This window comes from Aythya ferina (genome assembly GCF_964211825.1).
Source record: "Aythya ferina genome assembly, chromosome: 18".
NCBI classification, from domain to species: Eukaryota; Metazoa; Chordata; class Aves; order Anseriformes; family Anatidae; genus Aythya; species Aythya ferina.
In genome coordinates, this window is record NC_140317.1 from 731197 (window position 1) to 752277 (window position 21081).

Sequence of the window (21081 nt, forward strand, 5' to 3'; positions counted from 1 at the left end):
CAGCAGTTTTAAGAACTCACTAAGACATTGTGCCTAGAGGATGAAAGGTACGTGCATCATCAGCACGTCATGCCTTGTTGAAGGGACAATGCCTGTTTTGGTAACTCCACATGATTCAGAGAAGGAAGACGTGGATGTTATCACCACCACACATTGTGGCACTCTGCAATTGCAAATGCTGCAGATGTTCTCAGAGGAAGGTGATGTCCTGTCTCTGTCAGGAGTTGATCAGGCAATACAAAGCACAGTTATCATGAATTTTGCTTTTCAAACTAGTAGAATCATCCATGGATTTTCTATAACGAGCAAGGGCTCTATAGATTAAGCTAACAGAAGCCTTTTCATTCACTTATAAGAACAAATCATTTGATCATTTTGATCATTTGAAAACAACACAACCATAAGTAACTACAGAATTGAATTACAATAAACAAAACCACCGCTTCTGCAAAGTAATCTGCGGTCTTTATTCTCTAGACTTTGAAGCAGTTACAAAGACACTGCAGAAGAAAAGAGAGGTTTCACATTTTGTGCATCCCTCCAGCTACTTTTCTGCCACGAGACATCCTCACTCTTCCTCTTCTATCTTCTTGCTGTGAAACTCCCGGCTCTTTACTCGGAGCTTGTTGACCTGAGACTCTGCAATGTCAGCCCGCTCCTCGGCTTCTTCCAGCTCATGCTGGATCTTGCGGAATTTGGAGAGGTTGACATTGGACAGTTCCTCCTGTGTGGGGAGAGGGACTTGGTGGCAAGGAGCCTCGGGCAGGGGCTTCACTCCTCATACACCTGGGCCTTAATGGTCTGTGGTGATTGCCCAGAGAAAGCACAGACCTCCTGTTTCCTATCTATCACTGCTGATCCAGAACCCTCTCAAAGATCTCCTCATCCTCCCGTATTCATGATTCAACATCCACCCTCATACCCCTCTGCTGACCCATAAGCCTTCACACAGCCCTCCTTCTATTTCTATGATTCTTCTTGGAAAATGATTCTTGCTCCCACTCAAGTGATACTTACAGCCTCTTCAGCTTGTCTCTTGTAGGATTTCACCTTCATCTGCAGCTTGTCCACCAGATCCTGGAGCCTGAGAATATTCTTCCGGTCTTCCTCAGACTACAGTGGTTGGTAAGAAGGAAAGAGAGAGAGTTGGTTTTGCCAACACATAAAGTTAACAATTTCCGTTGGGGGTGATGTGTTGTGTGGAGGCTGTGGCAGGATAAAGAGCCTTCTCCCTTACCTGGTAGGTAAGCTCCTTCACCCTCCTCTCGTACTTGCGCACACCCTTCACAGCTTCAGCGCTGCGCTTCTGCTCAGCATCTACCTCCCCTTCCAGCTCCCGCACCTGCAATGAAAAATCTGTCTTTGGAGCTTCTCCGGTACCTCTCCAAGGGACATGCTCACTTGTGCACAAATACCAGCCCCACGCACCCTGGCCTCCAGCTTCTGGATTTGCTTCTTGCCTCCTTTCAGGGCCAGCTGCTCAGCCTCATCCAGACGGTGCTGCAGGTCCTTCACCGTCACGTCCAGGTTCTTCTTCATTCTTTCCAGGTGAGCACTAGTGTCCTGCTCCTTCTTCAGCTCTTCTGCCATCATGGCCGCCTGGAGAAGAAAGAATCAAAGGCGTCTTGCAGCTGAAGACTTTTTTTTTTTTTGGGGGGGGGGGGGCGGGGATACATCCACCATCATCAGTGAAAAGGGCCCCCAACTCACATCTGTGATGGCCTTCTTGGCCTTCTCTTCAGCATTGCGGGCTTCCTGGATGGTGTCTTCCATTTCACCCTGAATTTGGGCAATGTCTATTTCCAGCTTCTTCTTGGTGTTGATCAGGCTGGTGTTCTGTTAATTCACAGAGCAGCTTAAATATATTATTTTTAGAAAGAAAAAAAAAAAAAAAAGAAAGAAAGAAAAGAAAAAGAAAAAGAAAAACATAACATTTTCACTTCTTTTGTTTAGAGTTCTGTTATTGGTTTGTATGAAGGGTATCCATTGCTGATAGTAGTTATCAAAGACTGATGATGCAATATTCTTATTGAAAAAATTAGAAGAGGCTTAATTTATTCCTTTTTTCAATTTATACATTTATTCAACCCTTGGACTTGCCTGGGTGTGGAGGAGCTGAACTCTCTCACTTGCATCCATTAGTTCTTGCTCAGCCACTTTCCTTGACCTCTCTGTCTGCTCCAGGGCTGCCCGCAGCTCCTCAATCTCAGCCTGCAAGAGGTTTGCTCTACGCTCCACCATGGCCACCTGCTCCTTTAGGTCTTCCTGTGTCCTGAGAGCATCATCCAAATGTATCTGTGTATCCTGCGAGTGAGGAAATAGAAAGTAGGAGGTGTATTTTTCCTATTTCCTATTCATAGAAACATGGAATCATTTAGGTTGGAGAAGACATCTAAGGTCATCCACTGCAGCCTTTAACCTAGCACTGCTGAGTCCACCATGAAACCATGTCACTAAGCTCACCGTCTACATGCTTTTTGAAAACCTCCAGGGATGGTGACTCAACTGCTTCCCTGGGCAGCCTTTTCCAATGCCTCACAAACATTTCAGTGAAGAAATTTCTCCTAATATCCAACTTAAACCTCCCCTGACACAACTTGAGGTCATCTCCTTTCGTCTTACCACTTATTGCTTGGGAGAAGAGCCCCACCCCCACCTTGCTATAGCCGCCTTAGGCTCCTATAGGAGTGCGATCAGGTCTCCCCTGAGCGTCCTTTTCTCCAGGCTAAACAACCCCAGTTCCTGCAGCTGCTCCTCATAAAATTTGTTCTCTTGGTCCTTCACCAGCTTTGTTGCCCTTCTTTGCATGTGCTCCGGCACCTCAGTGTCCTTCTTATAGTGAGGGGCCCAAAACTGAAGACGGTATTCAAGGTGTGGCCTCATCAAAGCCAAGTTCAGAGGGTCAATCACTTCCCTAGTCCTGCTGGCCACATTATTTCTGAAACAAGCCAAGATGTGCTTGGCCTCCTTGGCCACCTGAGCATACTGCTGGCTCATATTCAGCTGGCTATCAACCAATACTGCTAGGTCCCTTTCCTCCAGGCAGCTTTCCAGCCACTCTTCCCTCAGTCTATAGTGTCGTATGGTGTTGTTGTACCCCAAGTACTGGACCCAGCACTTAGACTTGTTGAACTTCATATAGTTGGCCTTGGCCCATCAGTCCCACCTACCCAGATCCCTCTGCAGATACTTCCTACCCTCAAGCAAATCAACACTCACACCCAACTTGTTGTCTGCGAACTTCTTGAGGGTGCACTCGATCCCCTTGTCCAGATCATTGATAAAGGTACTGAAGAGAATTGGTCCCAGTACTGAGCCCTGGGGGATTCCACTAGGGACCAGCCTCCATCTGGATTTAATTCCATTCACCACGACTCTTTAGGCCAGGTGACCCAGCCAGCTTTTAACCCAATGAAGCGTACACACATCCAAGCCATGAGCAGCCATTTTCTCCAGGAGGATGCTTTGGGAAATGGTGTGAAAAGCCTTGCTGAAGTCTAGGTAGACCTCCTTTCTAGCTTATCCCTTCAGAAGAGTTTGTAGCCATCCATTGCAGCACTCCAGTCGCGTGAACCATCCCACCATGTTTCTATGATGACAAATGTTCTATTGTTTTCCTGCCTCACAATGGCTTACAAATCCTCCTGTTTCTTGTCCATACTGCATGCATTAGTGTAGATGTGCTTAAGCTGGGTTAGTCCTGTCACATTTTTAGGGGAGAAGCCCTAATTCCCATATGACCATTCCCAGATACTTTTGTGATTTCTAACCTGACAGTGTCCTTTTAATCTTTGCCGTGACTTGACTGTCCATCTCCTGCCTCAGTTGGGATGGCAGTGCGCTGGAGCTTGCTACCACACTGTCTCATAACCACTGTCATACCACCCCCAGGCTTGTCTGTCAAGCCTGTTTTTGTACCTTTACCTCTTCAAATCTAGTTTAAAGCCCTATCAATGAGCCCTGCTAAATCCTGACCAAAGATCCTTTTCCAAAGGCTTGGAGCCCAGGTATTGATTTGCTGGCTGTTCCTGTTCTTTGCCTCATTATTCCCTGCCTCTGGAGGGATAGAGGAAAATACCACCTGTGCTCCCGATCTTTAACCTCCTTAACAAGTTTTCCTAAGGCCCTGAAGTCTCTCTTGATTTCCTTCAGACTTCTTCTTGGAGCTTCATCACTGCCTACCTGCCTATGTTCACATAGTTGTAGAACTGATACTGTACCAGATATTTTTAGCGATGTCAGAAAGAGGTGAATATGTTTGGTATTGCCATACCTTGAGCACTCCCTGTGTGTTTCTCAGGTTCTTTTGTGCCTCTGCAGCCACACGGTTGGCATGGCTCAGCTGGATCTCCATTTCATTCAGGTCTCCCTCCATCTTCTTCTTCAGCCGCAGGGCTTCATTCCTGCTCCTGATCTCAGCATCCAGGGTGCTTTGCATGGACTCCACAATTCTGAGGTGATTTCTCTTCAGCTGGTCAATTTCCTCATCTTTCTCTGCTATCTTCCTGTCAATCTCAGACTTGACCTGGTTGAGCTCCAGCTGGAGGCGCAGGATTTTCCCCTCTTCATGTTCTAGAGAGGCCTGAATAACAAAGAAACTGAATTTTAAAATCCTTTTAAAATGCTTCTTCCTAAAGTTATCTTCCAAATTATGTCTAATAAAATAAAAGGAAAGGGGCTCCTTCACTGTGGATGATGTACATACTGAGGCCAGACCTCCAGACCCAGTAGAAACAAAGAAGTGATATTTGTTTGAAATTCCCAAGCTTTTATCATTCACAGTGTTCCAAAGTACTCCAGTCTGGAAATCGGTGTTTATGGGCATGTACCTCAGCTTCCTCCAAGGCAGCCTGGATTTCAGATTTCTCTTGCTCAATCTGTTTCTTGACTTTCTCCAGCTCGTGGATCGCCTTTCCTCCCTCTGCAATCTGCTCTGTGAGGTCAGAAATCTCCTCTGCAAGGAAGGGTGAAACAAGGCATGGTCAGACATAGGGCATAAAGGAAGGAAAAGACCATACCAGCCACACGAACGTGACAGGTACCTTTGCAGACCTGTGGTCAAGGACCTTTGTGGAGTGGAGGACAGGCTGGCTTGTGAGAAAATCCAGCCAGCAGCAGAGGGCTAGTGACTTACGCTGCAAGTTCTTGTTCTCACGCTTCAGCGTTTCCAGGTGGTCCAGGGACTCCTCATAGGCATTCTTCATCTTAAACAGCTCCGTGCTGAGAGAGCGAGACTCCTTCTGGGAAGCTTCCAGCTCAGCCTGTGTTTCCTCGTACTTCTGCTTCCACTCTGCCAGGATCTGAGGAGCAACAGGGCGTGAGTATGGATGTGGCAATTGTGAGGGGATGCCCTGCCCAGGAAGCACAGGGCCAGAGGCCAGAATACCTTGTCAAAGTTCTTCTGCTTCTTGTCCAGAGCTGCGCAGGCAGCATTTGATCGCTCCACGTCAATCATCAAGTCTTCCACCTCGTTCTGCAGCCTCTGCTTTGTCTTTTCCAGGGAAGCACATTTGGCGTTGACGGCTTCAACGTGTTCCTCTGCATCCTGCAGGCGCTGTGCCAGTTTCTTCCTAGGAAATGGTTAGCACATTTCCCAGTTAACAACAAAAAAAAAAGAGTATATCTTACTTTTTTTTTTTTTTTTTTTTTTTTTCCTCAACAGCATGCTTTACCACTTCACAGTCTATACCCCAAATCTCTTGTCTTTTTTTTTTTTTTTTTTTTCCTAAACCATACCTGTTCTCATTCTGCAGTTCTCTGATTCCTACACATTTTGTCCTTTTCATATTCCAACTCACATACATTACAAGATGCATTTGCCTTCCTCCTGTCATTCCACTCTAAGCACTGCATTGGCTTTCTTCCTGACAGTATTAGAGTGGTCTCCACAAATTTCTGTTGTTACTTTCTGCCAGCCTTCCCTGCTTTCTCCACATACTTGGCCTCCTCCAGCTCCTCCGTGCGCTGAATAGCATCTGTCTCATATTTAGTTCTCCATTGGGCCACTTCGCTGTTGGCTTTGGACAGTGCACGTTGCAGTTCTCCCTTGGCTTCTTGCTCCTCCTCATATTGTTCCCTGAGCAAGTCACAGTCATGGCGAGCAGACTGCAAGGCGTGGGCCAGGGCACTCTTAGCCTGAGGTGACAAGTGACAAGAGTATTTGGACATTGAATGGAAATGTCCTGATTGAAATGTTTTTGGACATTGATTTATTCTTCTATATGAAACGACAGCAGTTCTGGGAAAAGGCCTGGAAATTTGCAAGAGGATTAATTAACAGATAGAAGGGAACAGACTGCAAAGCTAGCATGGAAAGACTTGCCCTGTACTAGCTAAGTACGGTTTTCTCCCATGGTATTTTTGTAATCTCATAGGTGTCTGAAGTACCTCTTGGTCAGGAGGAATCCAATGGATAAAACAGAATTTGGAAAGCCTCCTCACCTTTATCTCTTCTTCTAAGTGCCTCTTGAGTTCCTCAATCTGTTGGGTGAATGCCTGCTTGCCTCTTGATAGCTGAGAAATTAGAGCATCTTTCTCCTCCACCTGGCGTGAATATTCACCTGGGAAAGTTTGCAGATACACCGGACTTTCATTGCCACTGATTATAGTGTTGTGGGCAGTTGGGGCTTTAAGATAAGATATTTAGCAGTGTTTACAGAAACTTATGATCTTATGACAAACTTCTCCTCACAGGACAGCATGTATTGGACAGACCATATGTCCAGAAGGCTCATTTCTACATTAACTCCCTGTCATTGTTCATTTGCACACTAGAGATGTGAAAGTCTCACCTGATTCTGTCTGCAGACGAGCTCTTTGAGCATTGAGGTCATTGACCATGCGTTGATGTTCCTCTTCTTTTGTCTTAACCTCACTCAGCTGGTCTTCCAGTGTGCGGCACATCTTCTCCAGGTTTGCCTGCATATAAACATGGTACTCTATCACTGTTACTCTTAAAAAACAACAACAACCAAACCAAACCAACCAAACAAACAAAAGTCCAACACACACAAAGAAACCTACATCATCAAGATCTGAGAAGGATTCACGGGATACAATGCGAAGAGTGTACCTTTGAGCACATACCCTTATAGGTCTGTATTATACCTTGGCTTTGGAGACAGACTCCATGTTACTGGCCAAGTCATCTATCTCCATCTTCAGCTCACTCTTCTCCTTCTCCAGCTTCTGCTTGACTCGTTGCAGGTTGTCAATCTGCTCCCCAAGCTCAGCTGTGCTGTCTGCGTGCTTCTTCCGCAGGGCGGCAGCTGTGGCTTCGTGCTGCAGCGTGGCCTCTTCGAGGTCGCGGCGCATCTTCTGAAATTCTGCCTCACGCTTCTTGTTCATCTCAATCTGAGCTGCCGTAGCCCCTCCAGCTTCTTCCAGGCGCTCGCTGATCTCCTCCAGCTCCCTGGAGAGGTCAGCACGGTGTTTCTCTGCTTTTGCCCGAGAGGTTCGCTCTGCCTCAATTTCCTCCTCCAGTTCCTCGATACGGGCCTGGGGAAAATGCAAGACCCTTCACACCCATGCCCTACTTGTATTGATGTCCTTCTGAAGGGCTGAAGGGAAGGACCAGAGGCTTGCCTGCAGCTCCTTGATCTTTTTCTGTAATTGCATGCCCAGGGCTTGCTCATCCTCAATTTTGCTCTGGATCTGGCTGATTTCAAAGTCTTTCCTTTGCACAAAGCATACAGAAACACAGTGTTAACATCCAAATAAAACTACCTAATAAATGCACCTGACCCACACTCAGGTGTCCCACAACCACACTTACTTCTTCAGTTTCTCATCCAGCTGCTGTTTATCATTTTCCAAATCCATTATGCTATCATGGGCCAACTTCAGGTCTCCCTCAAGTTTCCTCTTAGCCCTTTCAAGGTCCATGCGCAGTTTCTTCTCTTGCTCCAGGGACCCTTCCAGCTAAACACAACGACACCATTAATGCCAGGCAGGTTGAACTCCATACCTGTCCTGTCTCGCTGGAGGCACATGTGCTTACATCATCCACTTGCTGCTCCAGCTTGGTTTTAGCTTTGGTCAATGTATTGACTTTGTCCTCTTCGGCCTGCAGGTCGTCCAGTGTCTGCTGGTGGGCCTCTTGGAGGGCTTTCTTCTCTTTTGTCAGCTTGGCAATGGTCTCATCCAGGGATGCCATCTCCTCTGTGAGGTTTTTCACCTTTGATGAGAAGGAGCAAGTGTAATTAAAGCAAGTAGGTACAAGACTCCCATAATAGCACAGTATGACTGATGTCTTCTGCCTCATACCTTGTTTTCGGTGGCATGTTTTTCCTTTTCAACCTTGGCCAAGGTTAGCTCCAGGTCATCAATGTCTTTCTTCAGCTCTGAACATTCATCCTCCAGTTTCCTCTTCTTGGCAGTCAGCTCAGCATTAATTTCTTCCTCATCCTCGGCCCGTTCTGTCACCTCCTTAATTTTGGCTTCCAGCTGGATTTTAGTTTTGATGAGCTGATCACATCTTTCCTCAGCATCAGCCAAGCTATCTGCTTCCTTGTGGGGAGATACAAAATATTTAAATTTTATAAATTTATATAATTCTTTGAAGTTTATCTTTTATCTCAGTAAATTGACATCTAAATTCTATATCTGGATTTGCACTTCCACACAAACAGCTGATCTATTTTTTCAATTTATTTTCTTAGGGGGAATAAAGAAAAAAAAATGCACATCTCTTAGAAATAAGGGTTGTTTTGTTTAGTTCTTTCAAAAAATGTCTAAAAGAATTGTGAGCTGTGAGGATACCTCCTTGCCTGACACTCCTCATCTCTGTTACTCCTTTCGTCAGTGGAACAAATTTACAGGCTTTTTTGCTTTGTACTAGAAATAGTACAAAGCAGCTTCCTTTTTGTAATTCACTTATGGTGGACCAAGTATTACATTGAGAGGTAAAGCTTTTATTATGTTCAGGATTAAAATGTCACAGAAAGAAGAATATCTCTTTTCTACATTCATTAAGCTTACTGCACATACTGTAGAGGCATACTTAGTTTCTAGACACCGTGCCTGTAGTTTTCAATGCTGATTTCAGCTTGTTCTCTATTCCTTCAGTCTTTGATATTTCATTAAGATAGCTTTGCAGTGAGTAAGTTTAATTGACAGACAACTTTAAAAGTAAGACAATTAAAACCAGTGTTTATTTTTCTCATTTGGACTAAGAAAAAAATCCTCAGCTTTCCCACTTTCTAACTCAAAACCCAGATCACTATGAAACTATGGGCAATGTGAATGTATTAGGTAATTTTAGTGATTTCAGTGACTTAATTAGTAATTTTGGTTTTCTTTCTAAGATGGGTTTTGAATATCAAACACTGGTGGAATATATTTTTAAACGATACTTAATTTTTCTAGTTTTTTTTTTTTGTTTGTTTGTTTTGTGTACATGAGCTTCATAGGATATTACTAATAACACAACTACCATATGGCATGTGATGAAAATCCAGGTTGCAGATGCAAATAACTACAGTACCCAGAAGTGAAAGATTTTGCTTAGTCATCTGTTTTTGCTTACTCATCTTTCTTGTTCTGTGCTTTACTCAAGTCTAAAGAATACAGAGATATGAAGTGTCTACCCAGAGCTGCTTTAATTTTATTATACATACATATGTTCTTTAAATTTAGCATATGTGTTTTATATTTAAGGATTATAAACTAAAGCACTGCAGGATGGGCAGGGCTCAGAAAGCCTTTTCACTAGGAAGTGTACCTTTTCCAACATCTACCAATACCAGGCTGTTACTTTTCATCATCCCAGGGAATACTGAACTCTCCTGTACATAGTAAAACACCATAGAACAGCCCCAAGAGATTAGACTTCATTAGAAGATGAGCTTCATTAGGCTGAGAAGACATTTCTAGTCATATTTCCCACTTGAATGAATGAATGAATGAATGAATAACCCGTAGTTATCAAGAAGCTGATATATAATATTATAAGCATCAGTTTGGTAACTGATATCATAATATTACAAGCATGGTAACTGATATTATAATATTATAAGCATAATATTATAAACATCAGTTTGAACTCTAGATTGCATTTCATGTCCAGAATGTATTCATGGTTTATATCTTGGTGAAGGAGGTACAACCGGCAGGACTCACCTACTCAGCTGTAGATAGTTTCTTATAAAACAAGAGAACAGAGTTCTACCTAGAACTCCCTGCACTGGGTATCAAAGGACTCACCAGGCTACTGCCAGACATTATTTTATGCAGTTTCACAGTCAGTATGATGCACACCTCACTAAGTATCTGACATATAATCTTCTATAATCTCACCATCTGTTTGGGAAAGAGGAGCCTGAATGTACATAATCTTTTGCTGGGTGGAAATAAATGGAATAACTCACAGCTTGCACTTGGAGCTGCAGATCATTTTTCTCCTGAAGCAGAGACACCATTTTCTCCTCCAGCTCCTTCCTCTTTGCCTCAGATTTTGCAAGCTCTTCCTTGGTTTTCTCAAACTCCCCCTTCATGTTGGCCATCTCCTTCTCAGATTCTGCACTCTTCAGCAAGGGCTTGATCTTAAAGAACAGCTTCATCCAGGGCCAGTGCTTGACATTCATGAATGCACGAACGTTGTACTGGATGCAGAAGACGGACTCCCTGAAGCATAATGAAATTATACATTGATTATTTTCAGTGTGATGAATGGTGACGCTTTCCCCCAGAGGAAAATGACTCTAACTGAAGATGAGCAATGTCTACCTCCTCTCCACCATTCTCTGGTACTCCACTCTCATCAGGAAGCCCCTGCACCTGGCCTGTGTGCGAGTGATGAGCTGTGCCAGCTTCTCATCCCTCATCTCCTCCAGGAGCCCTAGCAGCCCAGCTTTGAAGAACACCTTGAGAAAGGGAACGTTGCAACACATCACTGCCAGGTAGAACTAGGCACAGGCACATAGTGATTGAGTCAGGAAGAGTTTGTACCTTGGTGTGACCAAATTTGTACTGGGTGTGATCCACATCAATTGACCCCAGAAGCTTCTCAGAAGCCTTTTTGCTATCAATGAACTGTCCCTCTGGGATAGCGCTGGCATTAAGCACCTTGTACCTGTGAAAAGCAAAAAAGCAAGATAAAGCTGAGCTTCCCAATCAACACACAGTAGATACTGAATCCAACCATTTTATCAACAGTTATTTTGGAGAATGTAGTCCAACCTGAATAAATCTAAATGAATGAACCAACTATGTTTTTATTATGCTGAGAAGTGCAACACTCTCACCTCTGTTTAAAGTCTGCATAGAGGACTCTGCTGGGGAATCCCTTCCTGCAAATTCGTATCCCTTCCAGCACACCATTACAGCGCAGCTGGTGTAGTACTAGTTCATGTTCCATGGCACCTAGCAATTTAAAGCATAAATACCAGTTTTCAGCATAGAAGCGAATGGCTGTGTCAGTGGAAAATCTGTTTCTGCTGGATTGCCTTACCTGGTGTTTTTGTTTCATTTGGTATGATGCAACGGACAAAATGGGGGTGAGTGCTCCGTAGATTGGTCATCAGTTTATTTAAGTTCTCCTGTGGGACCACAATATGGTATGCGTTTAAAGAAAATCTTTGGTTCTCACTACTAGGTTCCTTGAACTTGTCATTAAAAGGTCATGCACCTAACAATGGATATGCACTCAGCTGAAAATTCTCAGCTACATAATAATGGTAACACCTCAATCAAAGTTCCCCTCTAAATATTGAAAACCATCTGCCAAGATAAGATAAAATGTTGCTTTTGACACAATGAGAAACAGAGGTTGTCTACTTCATAGTTTTACCAAAAAAACTTCTTCTCTTTTCTTTTCTTGACTTAGAACTACAGTCTTTTCTGATGTAAAAAAATCCAATTTTGATTTTCAAAGATAAAAACATATTGAATTTTTACTTACCCGAAAAAGAGCTGAGACAGTCTGGAATGAAGAACCCTTTTTCTTGCCACCTTTCTTGCCACCACCACCACTAGCCTCTGATAAAGTGAAGATAACAATATTTTTTGGTTTTTGGACCATTCATGATTCTACAATTTTGCATAACCACTGTGCACCAGAGTGTTGACATTTCAGAGAACTGACCTGCTTCTCCACCAGCAGAGGCAAAGAGTAAGGCCAGTGTCTTCACTGATGACTTCTGGTACAATCCAATGACAGTTTCATTCAGGGGGTCCTTGTTCTTCTCAAGCCAGCCAGAGATGTTGTAGTCCACTGTGCCAGCATAGTGCACAAGTGAAAAGTGGGCCTCAGCCTTGCCTTTACCAGGCTTGGGCTTCTGGAAGTTGTTGGACTTGCCCAGATGCTGGTCATAGAGCTTGTTCTTGAAAGAGGTGTCAGTTGCCTTGGGGAACATGCACTCCTCTTCCAGGATGGAAAAGATGCCCATGGGCTATGAGAAACAGCAACAAAAAATAGAGTTAAATACAATTCTGATTTCATAAGGAGACTAGAGTAAGGCATAGGAATTTTAGAAATTGATTTTTTTTGTTGTTGTTGTTCTTTTGGACATACATTTTTACATGAAATGTGATTTGAAGTGTCTGAAAATAAAATTCTGATGGTTAAAAAGGAGATTTTTATTTTTGCATTAAGCCTTTCTCACATTAACTTCATGTAGACAAAGGTGCCTAACTAAATTTAACCTTTGTTCAATAGATCAGTAGGTATTTCAGATGCTTCCTGAAATCTTATTTTTGATGAGGTATCTTTCTTCTCATTCTTGTACATAATGTTACACAAAATAGTGCTGGCTCACAGCTATGTTTTTATTCAGCATTGTTAATCCAATACCATTTTTTTTATATGTACATCTCTGATTTTAATTACAAATTGCATTTCTGAAATCACAACATTAATAATGAGATCATAATCCTGATCCTGAATATTGTGCCTGAGTTTCTGAAAAGAGCTCTTTCAAAATCTTTGCACATTAGAAAATACATCTGCAGAGAATCCTTGCCATCAGATTATGTGTGATCACATTTATTTTTCTATTTCCAGGCAGGTAAAACTACAGGTCATTTAAAAAAAATGTATATTAATGTACTTAAATGATAAGATGAATGCACCTCATTCATAACCTAATCAAGTCCTTAGAAATTACTTAGAAATCTGAACTAGAGCAAAAAAATGAGGTAAAAGCCTACAATTCTGCCACAAACAAGAAATAATATTTTAAACACAAAGAACGTACTTTTTCAATGAGCTCAATACAAGCAGCCAAGTCCATCCCAAAGTCAATGAACTCCCATTCAATTCCTTCCTTCTTGTACTCCTCCTGCTCCAGCACGAACATGTGGTGGTTGAAGAACTGCTGCAGTTTCTCATTGGTGAAGTTGATGCACAGTTGCTCCAGGCTGTTGAACTGCTCAGTGCAAAGGTAAGATTTACTCATACTCAAGATGCAGCAATCTCTGTAATGCTTTCTCCTGTGTACTCAATCCCACACAGGAATGCCCAGTGAAAGATTTTAAAAGATCCCATTCACTTTTTTTTTTTTTTTTGGTTGTTCTTTTCTACCTGACTAATGTTTACATCTATCACTTATTTTTAAATCAAATTCCAAAATAATTTAGTAGTCTTATCCCTAACAAGGTTTTATGTATGTTTTCCCATTGCCCTAACAAAAAACATTAGATGTTACAAGTGTTTTCCAGCAGTGGCCTGCACTCAGGTTCTTTATCTAAAGTTTTATAAAAAATTGTGTGCCTGCTTTTTATGCCTGCACTAAAGGCAGTCAATAATCTCTTCCTATTGGAATCGCCCTATGGGTCTTCGGAAGCAAAGAGTATACATTGCCTTCTTTTTCCAAAGCCTTGGGATAAATCTGTGTGGGAGTGTGGGACTTAGGTCTAATTTTCTGTTTACACAATATGTGATACTGTATCATTGGTATCTTTATACAACTTGTCAGATGATTTTTTTTTCAATAATATGCTCAAGCTATTGAAAAACTACAGCATTTGTGGTAATTATATAAAAAGCAGTTATTTTCCCCCTTTATACTACAGAAAGCTATTACATGAAAAATCTTTGAAGATTGTACTTTTACCTGGTGTAAAATCAATGACATATTCAGAAAAGGCAAGCATTTCCACACAACTGCAAATTTTCTGCTTTTGCAATAATTTTTTTTTCACTTTTGCAATAAAAATATATATTTTCCACTTTTTCTGCAATAAAATATGAACCCATATTTGAAATTGTAAGTGAATGGCATGTTTTCAAAAAGAAACCAAAAACCCCCAAACCATAATTCTCTGCTTTATCTTGACCCCTAATTGCCTTTTGAAGACTTTACTATGATTTCTGTGTTCCTTACATCAAAGATCTCGAAGCCAGCAATGTCCAGGACACCAATGAAGTACTGTCTGGGCTGCTTCGTATCAAGCTGCTGGTTGATGCGAACAACCATCCATAAGAACATCTTCTCATAGACAGCTTTTGCTAGAGCACCCACTGCATTGTTCACCTAGAAGAAAAAAGAATGCAGCAGAAGAAGAGCATCCAGAGTAAGACAGTAAATCAAGCCAGAGGTACCCAGTCACCAGCTGTTTGTTACCTGCTGCACAGTTTGACCCTTGGTCACATATTCATTCCCAACTTTGACTCGGGGGTAGCACAGTGCCTTGAGCAAGTCTGCTGAGTTCAAACCCATCAGGTAGGCAGCCTTGTCAGCAACTATATGCAAAGAGAGAGAGAGAGAGAATGGCAGAGAAGTAATCAGTGAACAGTGGATGTTCTCTAAGAGCTAAGTGCAGAGGTGCAAATTCTAAAACTGCAATACTGCGGTAGCCTGAAGGGAAATTTAGAAGCATGATTACTATGGAAACTGAGATTATGTTTTTATAAAAGTGAATTTGAGCAATGTGCCTGACCACCACCTGCCAACTACTTTACTGTTTCTCTTATTGACAGTTTTATATTTTATTAATACCTTCTGTGCCATCTGGCTCTGCCTGCTCCTCTCGCTGTTTCTGCTTGAACTTCAAGTTGCCATAGTGCATGACAGCCCCTGTCAGCTTGTAGATGGCAGTTTTTTCATCAGCAGTGAAACCCAGGATGTCAATGGCACTCTGGCAATAGATTCAGTGAATGTAAATGCCACATATATTAAACGTATCAAATCAATTAATAAAATTTCTATGTGTAACTTACATCAGTAGCAATCAACTCCTCTTGGTCGTTAATGCTGGGAACAGTGATCTCACCTTGACTAACAAATTGGTAGTCATATGGGTTGGTGGTAATGAGAAGCATGTCTGAAAGCAGAAAGAAGAAAGACGCAGGCTTAGTGTTTTCAGCTAGGTAGTAGGGGGAACCATTGCTCATTAATCATCCTCAAAAAGATATAATGATCCTTCCTACCAATCAGCTCTGGCTTCTTGTTGGACATGATCTGATAAAATATGTGGTAGCTTCTTTCTGCCTTGAGCTGGAAAGTGACTCTGGACTTCTCCAGCAGATCTAACAATGAAGGCAGAAAGAGTTAGGCACATAACAGCATATGGAAGGAGGAATTTGGGAAGAGATGTGATCATGCCAGGAGATCACTTACAAGTTTCAATGTCAGCAGAAGCCAGTTTGCCTGTGGCCCCGAAGTGAATTCGAATGAATTTGCCCTTGAGAGGAAAAGAAAATATGTATGTTGAAATTTCACTAAGGCCACAAGCATGTAACCATACAGTCTCCATACAGGTTTTCAACTTAGAAGATCTGTGAATTTGTTGTCCCCCCTCAAACAAACAAACAAAAACAAACAGAAACAGAACAAAAGAAAACATAACACACATACAAGAACAGTGAAACTAAGAAACAGCTCTATGTTGGCAACAGTAAGATAAAGATCTGAGACAAGTTATTGTTATTCAGTTGATATCCTGATTGAAGAGGAGCAAGAAAACCACTAAAGTAGGCATTTGTTAGCTCGTTTGTGCCTGAGTTTGAACAGATGTATATAGAGAAAGCCCAGATGCAGTGGATTCAGTCCTTAATGAGATCGGATGAAGTGAAGGTCAATTTTAATGGAATACATGTAAGTGTTAAAATGAGTTTTTGGATCTTGTAGAACAATGGAAGGCAGCTTTTCTTTTCTGAACCATGGGCACAGGGACAATGCAATAGAATGCAAAACTTAAAGCTGCAACCGTGAATTGGTATTGCAATTTCTTAAGAACATTCACAGCTTATCTAGTAGAATTTACTAATGGCTTTCTGTAATTAAAAAGATCAAAAATATGTGTCATAGAGCAGTTAAGTTTGTTATAGTATGTCTGAAGATACTCTTGTCACTTTCCCTTCCCAGGCAGCTCATATCAAGGTCTGAACGGTTAAATTACTAGACCTGTCCAGTTCTATATCTAGCAAAGTCAGATTAATATTTTGTGGATTGGATACAGGCAAATTCTTTCCTGTATGTTAGTCTCTTCCTTCCTCTCTCTCTCCCTTTCTTCCTTTCTTTGCATTATATAAATTTACACAGCTTTGTATCTATAGTCTGTATGACAGATACTAGGAGTTTATATATACATTTATAAATTCTAAATAACAAATACATTTACACATATTTAAATGATCACTCTTTGTACATATTTGTTTGCTGTGCTACACTTCTACAGTTAAACAGTTAATTAGACAGATATTTTTTAGTCAAACAAAATATGAGGAAAATATGACTTCAAGGAATAAAACTATCCTACTATGTCACTTCAGAAGTGACAGGTTCTGTTCGGACATTCTTGTTCATCAATAAATGTCAAAATCTCTTATCAAAAACTTACAAAGCGTGAGGAGTTGTCGTTCCTCACAGTCTTGGCATTACCAAAGGCCTCCAGCAAGGGGTTGGCGCTGATGATTTGATCCTCAAGTGTCCCCTACAAGATGATAATTGTACATTTACAGTATTTAATTCACTCAGCAATTATGGGCTGAGTCTTGAGTCTGTCTGTCCGAAGAGCTCACCTGCATTTTGCCAGGCTGCTCCTCCTTTTTCTTCTCCCCACTAGCTGCAATTGTTGCAAAGTATTGGATGACACGCTTTGTGTTCACAGTCTTCCCTGCACCAGATTCTCCACTGTCAAACCAGACAGAGAATCAGATAGTGTGTGGTCCCTGGGCATGGGGCAGCCCTGCAAGGACCCCAGCAAGGAGCATACTTACGTGATTAGGATTGACTGATTCTCACGGTCTGTGAAAGAGGCAGAAAGAAGTAGACATTGTAAATGAAGAACAAAATAAGATTGAAAATTAGCGCAATACATGTAAATTATACTCAGAAAAAGTATATATATATTTTAACTTCCTTTACTACTAATAGTTTTTTCAGTTTGCAAAATAATGCTTTCCTATGAACACTGAAAATCCTTGAACAGACTTGTGTTTTTTTCTCACTATACTGTTATGATCTTTTTTCTCCTGCATAGTAGAGTGAATGGTTTCCATTTTTATTTTGTTACTTCTGCTACACAGATTGTGTTTAGAGCAGAAGCAGAATTTTCAAATAACATATGGAGTTTGTACCCTGTTCCCTTTCAACATTTCATTATAGGCATAACTATATTCCTTTCTCTATCTGCTCCATTCTGCTTATTGTTTTTCCTAATATGCTAACTACCTATGGCATTAAACCTCCTCTTTAGAAATACTGATGTAAAATGACTGTTTAAATATGCGGTGATTAATACTATGTCTGAAATAAAACATACAAAAAATAAAAACACACACAAAAAACCACCACCAACAAAAACAAAAACAACAACAACAAAAACAGATGTGTTAATATAAATCAGCATATTTATCAGGAAAATTTTCTGCTTACATTTAAAACATCTTTTAAGTAGAATAACTTTGAGAACCACTCACCAGTCAGCATGAACTGATAGGCATTGTCAGAGATGGAGAAGATGTGTGGAGGGGCCTCCTGGCGCTTTTTGCCTCGGTAGGCCAACACCACCTCCGGGTTGTACACCGGCAGCCACTTGTAGGGGTTGACAGTGACACAGAAGAGACCCGAGTAGGTCTGAGAGGAAGGGAGACAGCACGTTGGTTTCTGCTCAGCTTGGCACAGCAGGCCTTCCAGCTACCCAAAGGAAGAGAGCTGCTGGTACTTACGTAGATCATCCAGGCTGCATAACGCTCTTTGAGGTTGTACAGCACAGCAGGTTCGTGGAGGTGGGTCATCATGGCCATGTCCTCAATTTTATCATACTTGGGAGGGTTCATGGAGAAGATTTGATCTTCCTTCACGGTCAGAGTCTGCCAAGAAAATGAAAGATCAGTGTATGTCAGCTTACAGCCCAGAGTGGGAATCAAATGGTGTCTTTCAGCCTTGTTTTTCACTCACCTCTCCACCTTCAGTCTTGACAGTGACCTTCCCTGATTCTTTGCTCTGGATTGTCCCTTTTACAAAGGATTCCTTTGGATGTACCACAAAGACAGATGATTTGGCATCAAAAGGCTTGTTCTGAGCTTCAATTCTTTCCTTCTCTGACTTTCGGAGGTAGGGAGCTGCCTCCCCAAAGATGGCCATCTCAGAATCTGAAGACATGGTTGATCGTTATGGAGGGGCTTGTCAGCAGAAAACACTATGAAAGAGCAGATATATTGTCCAAATGAGTCAACAATTTTTGTTGCCCTTTGGTTTATTGGAAAACTTACAGAGCATTATAGAAGGGTTTGCCTGAGAAGAATCTCAGGCAGTTCTCTGGTCTATCTTTTTGTTCAATACACATCAAATCAAGTTACTCAGAGGCTTTTCTGGTGAAGTTTTGATTATCTCCAAGGATGGAGATTCCTTAGTCTCTCTGGATACCCGTTTAATATTTGACCACCTTGATGGTGACTTTTTTTTCCAAATACCTGATCAGAATTCCTATTGCTACAACATGTGTTTGTTGCCCCTCATCCCTTCACTCTGCACACTCAACAAGAGCTTGTTTCTTTTTTCTGTATAACCTCTGTTTGTTGAAGAAGACAAAAAGAGTCTTTATTTCCACGTCCAGAGTAGACAAACCTCAGTCCTTCAGCTTCTCTTGAAGGACCCTAGAGAATAGCATGAAGATGTACTGGGGCAAGTTCAGGTTGGATATTAGCAAAAGGTTCTTCACCAAGAGGGTGGTCAGGCACTGGAACTGGCTCCCCACGGCAGGAAGCCCCAATCCAGTAAGTTAAAATACTGCATCACCAATTATTTCCTTGTATGCCAACTGTTTCTGGGAATAATTATACCAAAAATTTATCAGCCTCAGTTCAAAAATTTACAAATCAATGATGAATATCTAAATGCAGTACTGAGTTCCCAATTAAACATTGCATGCCTAGTAATAGAAAGCACCTGAGTTCCTAGGTAGTTGAACAGACAGGAAAGTTGTTTAGATGTCATGTTAGGACTTTTAGTTACCTAAATGAACCAATCAAATGTCATAACTTCACACAGTTCCTAGTAGCATGCAGAGCCTCCATTTTACTCAATTTATTTTCAGAGGAATAGAAGGACATCTCTTTGTTTGTTTGTTTTTTAAGTATGTGAGTTGTTTTTTACATTTTTGCAAGTTTCCTAACATAAGAGTCACATGCAGATTATAACCCTGTAGTATAGGCTGATAGGTATTTTCTTAGCAATTTCCGACCAATATACACTGTATATCCTATACAGTAATACACATAGTTTATTGCAAATTTGTAAGATTTTGCAATCAGCTGTTCTATCAGCTCCCTTTATCTAGCTGGACTTCCTGCCAGAACAGATCATTTACTTCACTGATCCATAATTAAACATGAGGAATCCCCAAGAAGCATTTCCCAGCATGGCATCAGTGGCTACTGAATTCAAGCAAAGACACTTTGGAAGGCTTGCTTGTTATGAGCAGCCTACCCAACCTTAAGCATGCTGTATTTACCATAACAGAGCAATGTCCAGGAAAACAGGGCATATTGCAATTGCCTACACAATTGTACAGAAATCTGCCACCACAAAATAACAATTCTACAGTAATATGCCACCTTTTCATATGTCACTTAAATATGTGTAAATTAGGCTCTTACCTCTTATGATACAAGAAGATGCCTTGCAGGCTGGAAGATGATCCGTGCTGTAAAGCAGAAATGGAAAATGCAGATCTCTCATTATTGCTGCACAGGACTTCATAAGCAAGTCACAAATTTAATGTACAAATGTGCATTCTGTCACAGACTTTAAATGCTTGCAGGCACACATATTTACACCAGGACTGCAGGAATGAAGTGGGACAAATGGACTGCAGAGATGCTGTCCATTTCTGCTAGTCACAGACACTCACTTACCATGAAGTTTTCTCTGAAGACAGGACTGCCCAGATTCAAGGACTCTTTTATAGAGTCTGGTCAGCACATGCTACAGATGCCTCCTCTGTCTTTGGGCAAAGCATTTTTGGCAAACCTTGTTTTTGGCAAAACATTGTCTGGCAAACTGAACAGACTGAAAACTGGAAAGTGATGTTGCTAGATATAATTAGAAAATTTTGGTCTCTCACTAGCTATGTGGATAAATCTCCTATAAATAATATGAGAAGATTCATAGGGGCGGAATTTCAGCTAATGCTGACTAGAGGGATGAGAGTAACAGCTATTAGATGTAGGCCATGGATGCTCCATGATGCCGAGCAAAGGCAGCAGGAACAAACATTTACTGGGCAAGCACGGTGACATTTGGGTGCATACAATAACCTTTTTTTGAGGCCAGCAGAAGTCTAATAACAGCTGTTCTTTTACAGAGCTCTCCAGAGACAGATCTTGGATATGAGATGTGTATTTTTCTGTTGGCTGCCCTCCTTATCTATTTAATCAGATTATTAAATATTACTATGTTTCACTTCTTCCAGTTATAAAATAGCATAGTGTGTGAGGTAGAATAGACACTTTGAACCAACTAAGTGTTCATTAAGCATGATCCCACCTCTGGATATAGATATAAATATAAAATAACATTCCTTTTTTTAATCTTCCAACGTCCTGGAAATCTTGAGATTACAGATTCATGGTAGGACAGATGACTGTGGTCAGGAGATTTTGCTAGATTTTTCTTCCTTTGATTTAATCACTTCAGG

General features: G+C 41.5%; 1 protein-coding gene across 1 annotated transcript; it reads right to left on the reverse strand.

Moving 5' to 3' along the window:
* Nucleotides 1-548: 548 nt before the first annotated feature.
* On the reverse strand, nt 549-20067 carry LOC311421040 (myosin heavy chain, skeletal muscle, adult-like). Its single transcript, XM_084492563.1, has 39 exons — nt 20042-20067; nt 18342-18582; nt 18110-18253; nt 17861-18017; nt 17159-17186; nt 16961-17072; nt 16780-16872; nt 15558-15621; nt 15368-15466; nt 15158-15261; nt 14937-15075; nt 14562-14680; nt 14322-14471; nt 13194-13364; nt 12083-12389; nt 11900-11976; nt 11450-11537; nt 11244-11361; nt 10948-11071; nt 10726-10862; nt 10368-10623; nt 8266-8508; nt 8000-8176; nt 7775-7920; nt 7585-7675; nt 7108-7497; nt 6792-6918; nt 6442-6560; nt 5939-6135; nt 5387-5570; nt 5135-5300; nt 4830-4954; nt 4274-4582; nt 2101-2304; nt 1711-1836; nt 1429-1599; nt 1238-1342; nt 1018-1113; nt 549-724 (listed from the first exon to the last, which is right to left on the reverse strand). The coding sequence occupies exons 2-39, from the start codon at nt 18543-18545 to the stop codon at nt 569-571; spliced, it is 5823 nt and encodes a 1940-aa protein (XP_084348689.1). The 5' UTR covers nt 18546-18582; nt 20042-20067; the 3' UTR covers nt 549-568.
* Between the last annotated feature and the right edge of the window lie 1014 nt (nt 20068-21081).

What these genes read in the sequence shown, in the direction of transcription:
- LOC311421040 (XM_084492563.1), bottom strand. Translation starts at nt 18,545, where the DNA reads ATGTCTTCAGATTCTGAGATGGCCATCTTTGGGGAGGCAGCTCCCTAC. An exon ending in CTGGCTTCGAGATCTTTGAT is followed by an intron (nt 13,365 to 14,321) that starts GTAAGGAACACA and finishes TGCACTGAGCAG; the next exon opens with TTCAACAGCCTGGAGCAACT. An exon ending in AAATGAAACAAAAACACCAG is followed by an intron (nt 11,362 to 11,449) that starts GTAAGGCAATCC and finishes TTAAATTGCTAG; the next exon opens with GTGCCATGGAACATGAACTA.